This window comes from Vigna umbellata, chromosome 10, assembly GCF_029865625.1.
Source record: "Vigna umbellata cultivar VRB3 chromosome 10, Vumbellata_1.0, whole genome shotgun sequence".
Taxonomy (NCBI): Eukaryota; Viridiplantae; Streptophyta; class Magnoliopsida; order Fabales; family Fabaceae; genus Vigna; species Vigna umbellata.
Genome location: NC_142174.1, coordinates 22,454,638 through 22,462,256, shown reverse-complemented (window position 1 = coordinate 22,462,256; position 7,619 = coordinate 22,454,638). Strand labels below are relative to the sequence as shown.

Sequence of the window (7,619 nt, the reverse complement as noted above, 5' to 3'; positions counted from 1 at the left end):
TTAGATATTGTGCAATGGCCTACGAAGATTTATTGTATTGCCTTCTTCTCTAGTTTCACACTTAACCTATAGAATATAGGTGAAGAACAAACAACCATACACTTTTAAAAATTTTAGAGATAGTTTATATCCATGTCAAGCTTCAAATAGTGTTAGATCATTCATTGTCTTTGTCGAAAATCTGATATGAAGGAAAACAATAATATTTGTTGTCTCAGTCCAAAATTGTTTTGGTAAATTTTTCTTATGTAGCATGCATCTTGCCATTTCCAGAATGTATCTGTTGCTTCTCTAACTAACTTCATTTTTTTGTGGAATCTAAAGAGCATTTAATTGGTGTTTTATGTCACCATCCTCACAGAACCAATTAAATTCTCCTACGGCATATTCTTTTTCGTTGTCTGACCATAGAGCTTGAATGTTATAGCCCATTCGAGAATCATATTTTTGAACTTTCAAAACACTCCAGCCATTTCTGACTTGAATTTTAAAAGAAAATTCAGCAAAATCTAGTAAAAACACCAATTAACACTATGTAGTAAATACTACCTTTGAAAGATGACGTTCTTTGTGGTCTACATAAATCAAAATCAACCAATTGAAGCTTTTGTGTTGCTTACTTTTGGGAATAAAAAATTGTGTTGCTTTTCAAATTGACAAGCTTGGCAATGGGGAAGATGAACTTCTAAATTAGGTAGACTCTTCACTAATATTTTTGTTTGAAGCACTAGTAAAAAAACAACTTTTAAAGGCGCCCAATACGCTTCGGTTTTTCTAAAACCGAAGCATATTCGAACGCGGTGGCGTTTTTGTAATTAATGGAAACTTATATGTTTCGGTTAATGGGGAACCGGTGCCTAAAAGTGCTACTACCTCGGTTGTCTAAACTACCCAAGGCATAAAACTGTCATGATGGGGATACCGTCTCGGCTCGACGCAGAACCGGTGCCTAAACACGCTATATCAGTTCCTCTTCTTTTCTCTCACTCAGATCTCCTTCTCAGTTCCTCTTCTTCTCTCTTCTCTCTCGATCAAATCTCAAAGCCACCACTCCGCTGCTCCGCCACTCCGCCTCTCCGCCTCTCCGCCTCGCCGCCGCTCCGCCGCTTCACGGTACCCTTCTCACTCTTCCTCTTTTTCTCAAGCGCTCAGATCTCCTTCTCACAGTTCCTCTTCTTCTCTCTTCTCTCTCGCTCAAATCTCAAAGCCACCACTCCGCCGTTCCGCCTCTTCGTCGCCACCACTCCGTTGCTCCGCCGTCGCCACCTCTCCTTCAACGATGCCGCTCCGTTTTCGCTGCCCAAAGCCATGGCTGCATCCCACCTTGCAACCCCAACCCGTGACGCGATCTCAGATCTCACTCCACCACCGGACGCGATCTCAGATCTCACTCCACCCGGTCCAGCCCCCTTCCGGTCCAGCCCTCTTCTGGTGCCAATGGTGGTCACGGTAAAGCGTCTCTGCGGTTGTTGGTCATCCGATTTGGGGGTTAGGGATTTCAATGGGGTTTTGATTGGATTTGGGGGTTAGGGATTTGAAGGGGTTTTGACTGGATTGGGGGTTAGGGATTTGAACAGGATTCATGTATTGCTGATTCAAAAACATTCATCTGTGATGAAGATCACAAGAACAATCAATCTGCTTGTTCCCTATTTCCTGATTCAATTTTTATTTCAATTTTTGGTATCTGAATCTGCTTGTTCACTTCAAATTTTTTACTGTTCAATTTTTGGGTTTCTGCGTGAGAGTTCCAGGAACAGAGGCTCAGAGGCTGGTGGAAAAAATTAAAAAACAAACATGTTACTGCCTCGATTATTCAAAAACCGAGGCATAAATTCTATCTTTTTTAACCCAGTTCACAACCGAGGCATAAAATCTACCTTTTTTACCTCGCTGGTATATACACCGGTTGTAGAATCGGTACCTATAACCAAAAGTAACCGGTGTCATATTGTGTTAGTGTACTAGTGAAGCAATAATAATCCTTGATAATGAGGCCGAGACTCTTTTGTCATAACTCTCTGACATTCTCCGTTATAGGAAAAACAATATGTTCTTCCTCCAGTAGATTAAAGATAACCTCTTTCCTCTCATCTAGATCTCTTCTTGAACAAAGGCATATTTTATCGAATAGTATTTGCCTTCTTGATAACGTTAAAAGTTAGACTAACAAACATATATTCGTGATCCTTTAATATTAAGAAGAAAATGTAAGATAAATATCAATAGAAAGAATTAGTGTCGTTACAATTTTATATTATTTCATGTTCATTTCAGGTGTCTTGACTTGAGACTATGATGGTAAACGGCTTTGAATATATGATTGCAGTAATCATATACTTTCACGAAAATGAATGTAAAAGTCCTTTTCTTAAAATTAAAGGATCATGACTATCAATCCTCAAATGCAAATGTCCAATGTTTATCTAAAAATACAGACTATAATGTCCAATGTTTCATCTAAAAATACAAATTCCGCTAAAATATAAATCCTTTCTGAAATGATTGGGAACTTGAATTAATTAAAGTTGATTTGAATTTGAAAAGGTGCACTTTTGGAGCGCCAAAATGCCTCGAAGGTGGTAGTATACATTTTAAAATGATTCCAGGCCAATTTAATTGGTGCCTCGGTAGTCGAGTATTCAGCTTTCGGTGCTCTGCTCCACAAATCACGCTCACCTCTTAACACCTTATATGATCAAGTTTCAACCTTTAACCCATCCCATATAAAACCAACCATCTTTTTTCTGCTAAAATAAGTGCAAGAGACAAATTCATACAAGCATGTCTTTCAAAACACGGACTCAAATAGTTGATTTAAACTAAGTAGCCAAGAAGAAACTTTACCACTAACTTCAACTAAAACACATTGATCCTTCTCAAGTATACCCCTGTTTGTATTTGCGGAAGAGGTCCTCAGTTTTGGCATTCCTAAAAGCACAGCACCCTACCAAATACACCACAATTAGAACAATGACTGTGATGATTAATATCACATTGGCCCTTTTCCACTCCTTCCTAAGATTAGCCAATAAACCACCCTTGCACGAGTCACAGTTGTAGCAAAGTTGTGTTTGATCGTTGCTCCATTGCAGGCAATCCATATCTGCTGCAAGGTTGAACGCTCTAATCCAATAGGTTGGATTCACAAAAGTATACCCACATTGTGTTGGTGGCCTGCAGCACCCTGACTGCAAATGATCCAACCAACAAAAATGTAAAATTAAGGTAACTTGAAAAAAGTTCAAGAACAAATGCTTCAAACCAAAGCCATGTTGTTTTTAAACATGTTGGAATAAAGGTATAAGGTTAGTTTGGTTGAGACATAATAAAAGCATTGAACTTTCACCTAATTTTCATCAGAAGCATTTACCTGCATGGGCGTTAGATGTGCGTCGAAGAAGTCCTCGGCCATTCTGTAACTCTGGCTGAGCTGAGCACACACGTTGGTTTGGCTAATGCAGCTTCTGATGCGATCCCACTTGAAGGAGCTTCTAACCCTTCGACGAAGGAACCCAGAAAAGTCGTTCATATGATATTGCAAGTAAGCCCGGTCAGCTTCAATGTTGCCATGACCTCGAAGCGTGACCGTGTAAACAAAGCCCACCAAACACACTAGCAGTATCACCAGCACGAGCATGACAACGAGGTACACTATGAGGAGCCACGTGATTCTGAAAAAGGCTCCAATGCAACCTGCGAGAGCCACCACCAAGATGAGAACTCCGAGGATGATGACGGGCCATTGCAGAAACTGGACGCAGGAATCTGCTTGGCCGTTTGATAGCCAGATTCCGGCACCGATGATTGGGATTGAGAGGATCACGGCCACGAGGTTTATGCATACAATCACATTGTTGCTCGCTGCCATCTTGGTAGGAGAAATGTTTCCGGGTTTGTTTGTTTCACGAATAACTAGAAGATGATGAAAAACGAACTGGAGTGAGTGAAGGAGGGTTGGAGGAACCTTGGATACATTATTAGAACAAAAGCCAAGTTACATAATGGTGAGATAATATGTTTTAGAAGTGTGGGGAATCCCTGAGACTGGGAGCATAACTTTTTGAAAAGTGATGTCTTGTAAACAGTACAGATGGAGACAAAAAAAAGGTAAAAAAAAAAAAAAGAGGGAAACAAGAAAGTGGTTGCCAGCAATCTGCAATCTATTGTAGAGTGTAGGTCATAGACAGCATCAACAAAAGAATCTGTTTATCATGACTTCTCCGGCTTTTCTCTGCATCCGTGTTGACTTTTCTCACGTATCATAAAGACTTTCACTTATGTTCACATTCTTCTTCTTCCTCTTTCGAATCACTTCTACTGTGTCTTTGTATTTTAAAAGATTGGTTTAATAGGTTCGGAGGTCCCTATATTTGCAGGTTTGTTTCAATTGGATCCTCCAATTATGAAACTGATCAATTGAGTCCCTAATTTGGTCAATCTGATTCAATAATAGGATCATCGTTAAATGGAGTTAACGATGTTATCTTTGTTATCAAGTGGCAAGCTAAGGCATCTAGGTGGCATCCTTTTCAGCTGTATAGGTGGATTTATAACATTTTTATATCATTCACAAATAAAATAAAAGCTAAATGAATTTTAGTGGTTTAATTATAACTCATTAAACCAAACCAAAACAATGTTTCCTATTTTGGGGTTAGGTAGCTCGTGTCTTCAAAGTTGGGGAAATCTGCGAAATTGGGAAAATTAGAGAAATTAGGGCTCGTGGTTGTATTTGAAGGTCGAGTGATAACAGTTGAAAAACTGTTATTTTCATGATTAAAATTGACACTAAAAGCAACCTTTACACTTAGAAACTAGCTTGAAATCATGCTTTTCTTCATATTTTCAGAAATAAGAGAGCTGGACAGGTTTATGCTTGATTTCAGTGTTTTTGTGCAGGTTTTAAGGTGAATTTGGTGAAAGAAGTGAAGAAGGTGAGAGATGGAATCAGAAAAGACATCAAAAAGTGCAAAAAGAGAAGCCGAAGTCACCGCTCAGCGGCAGTTTACCGCTGAGCGGCACTCAGGAGCTTACGGGAGATCCGCTAAGGGGCAAAATGACCGCTGAGGGGAAGAAACGTCTCACGCACTTACCGCTGAGCGGCACTTTTATGGGCTTGGACCTAATTTTCTGTAATTTACGAATAATATCTAAGCTTTAGGGTTTCCTAGGGTTAGGTATCTTTGGCTGGAACGAAGCAAACACTCTCTCTTCAACCCCTTTGAAGGAGGATCTTGGATGCTGAGGCTTCCTCTTCACCTTTTTAGGGTTTTATCTTTCATTCTTTCATTGTTATTCATCTAGGTTCACCATGAATATGGTGAACTAAACTCTGTATGTTTGTTGCATGAATATGGTGAACTAAACTCTGTATGTTTGTTGGGGAATCAATGTAATCTTTTGAAGCTCTCATATATGGAATTTGTTTTTACATCTTTTATTTAAGATCTATGCTTTCTTTCATCATTAGTTAGGGTTTTTCCTCTTTGCGTAATGCTTGCATTGTTTAACTCATTCGATGCATGATTATTGGTTTTGTCGATACGGGCGCGTACGGGGAAGTCTAGATCCGGGGAATTTCTCCCAATATTATATTGGTTGTCGTTAAGCTCCTGCACTTATGAACTAATCATTAGGAATGCTAGGAATTGTATGAACTCGTGATTAGAGAGAAGCCTTCTTGAAAGGTATTTTAGAGAGTGGCATTAACAATGATGATTTGAATGTTGAATTCCTAAAATATATGAGAGTGGATAAGATGAAATTGACCCCCAACAACATATTCATATTTCATTGAAAGTGTTTATCTTTTGCTTTTTGCCATTGATCAAAACTTCATGCATACATATTTAATTTTCGTCTTTTTGCATATAAAAATCCAAATATTTCGTCTTTAAGTCTTAGCTAATCAATAAACCACACAACTAAACTAGGCCGTGAGTCCTTTGGGAAGAACGATACTTGGTCTTACCAAGTTTATTACTTGAACGATTCGGTCATACTTGCCGATTGAAAAACAAGTTTGTGACATCATATTTTGGTGTTCATAAATTTGTCCACCAAGTTTTTGGCGCCGTTGCCGGGGACTCGTGGTTTAACTGGTTAATTTGTGTGATTATTGATTATCTTTGACTTTAATTTTGAATTTCTGTTTTTATTATCTGTTTTTATTTTTTCGGTTTTTATTTTATTTTATTTTATTTTATTTTCTGTTTTCTGTTTTTATCTTCTCCTATATCTTTTTGTGCTAACCAAATATTCTAGGGTTTTGTGTTCTTGTGTATGCAGGAGGCAATTCGAACTAGGAGCAAGAAAACAGCAGAACCTCTTCTTGAAGGTCTAGACGAGAGTAGACGGAGGAGAAGAATCCGAACATCTAGAGAACTTTAACAGTATAGCTAGACCTAGAGTCAATGCAGCTAACATGGAGGTCAAACCAGCACTGATCCAACTGGTTAAAAGCAACCAATTCAATGGGTTATCTCATGAAAGCCCATATGAGCACCTCACTACCTTCAATGAGATTTGCAACACAGTTAAAATTAATGGGGTGCCAGACGAAGCTATCAAACTTAGCTTGTTTCCTTTCTCATTGGGAGGCAATGCTAAACTTTGGTTAAATTCTTTTCCAGAAGGAAGTTTCACAGATTGGGAAGCAGTGGTGACAAAGTTTTTAAACAAGTACTTTCCACAATCTAAGAGGATAAAAGGCAAGCAAGAGATATCTTCATTTAAGCAGGGCATGGAAGAATCACTGGGGCATGCATGGGACAGATATAAAAGCCTGTTACAAAAAACGCCCATGCATGGTTTCAAAGAAGAAGAAGTAGTCCTAACTTTCCTTGGAGGTCTTGGTTCACAAACTAAGATGATGCTTCATGCCTCAGCAGGAGGAAACATTAAATGGAAAACTCCAGAGGAAGCAACTGAAATTATTGAAAATATGGCTATTAGTGACAACGAATTCAACATTGAAAGAGGATATCATAGTCAGAAGGAGTTGTTACAGTCAAATGATGCTTTGCTTATTCAAAATAGAATTATATCTCAACAGCTTGAAGAGGTAATTATGAAGCTTTCTCAAATAACACAAGAAATACAACAGGTCTCAATGGTTCAAGTGCAACAACAAAAATGGCAAATGCAATCTACTCCAATTGAGAAAACAACAAAACTTGAAGAGACTTTCCAAAGATTCTTGAAGACAAATGCGTCTTATTGTCAGAATGTAGATGCTGCATTTAAAAATATGGAGGTTTATGTTAAGAGAATAATTGACAAGATGAAACATGATAATCTCAGAAAGGAGTGTAAAACTGTTGTGACCAAAAGTGGTAGAGTGTTAGAAGAGAGAAAACAAGAAAGAAAAGAGAAAGAAAATGAGAGTGAGAGTGAAAAAGAAACATGTGAGTGGAAAGAAAGAGTTGAGAGAGAGAAAAAGAAAAAAGAAGAAGAGAGAGAGGAGAGACAAAAAGAAAAAGAGTATGAAAAGCCACTTCCTTATCCAAAGAGTTATTCAAGGAAGGAGAAAGAAAAGCAGTTGGAAAGATTCATGGAGTTGTTTAAGAAGCTTGAGATCACCATACCATTTTCTGAAGCATTGCAACAGATGCCAG

General features: G+C 38.4%; 1 protein-coding gene across 1 annotated transcript; it reads right to left on the bottom strand.

Annotated features, from left to right (window-relative positions):
* Positions 1 to 2,351: 2,351 nt before the first annotated feature.
* On the bottom strand, positions 2,352 to 4,209 carry LOC124843770 (protein TORNADO 2-like). Its single transcript, XM_088100890.1, has 2 exons — positions 3,374 to 4,209; positions 2,352 to 3,191 (listed from the first exon to the last, which is right to left on the bottom strand). The coding sequence occupies exons 1-2, from the start codon at positions 3,869 to 3,871 to the stop codon at positions 2,880 to 2,882; spliced, it is 810 nt and encodes a 269-aa protein (XP_087957016.1). The 5' UTR covers positions 3,872 to 4,209; the 3' UTR covers positions 2,352 to 2,879.
* Between the last annotated feature and the right edge of the window lie 3,410 nt (positions 4,210 to 7,619).

Coding starts and splice junctions, on each gene's coding strand:
- LOC124843770 (XM_088100890.1), bottom strand. CDS start 3,871: ATGGCAGCGAGCAACAATGTGATTGTATGCATAAACCTCGTGGCCGTG. Junction 3,192..3,373: donor CACATCTAACGCCCATGCAG/GTAAATGCTTCT, acceptor GATCATTTGCAG/TCAGGGTGCTGCAGGCCACC.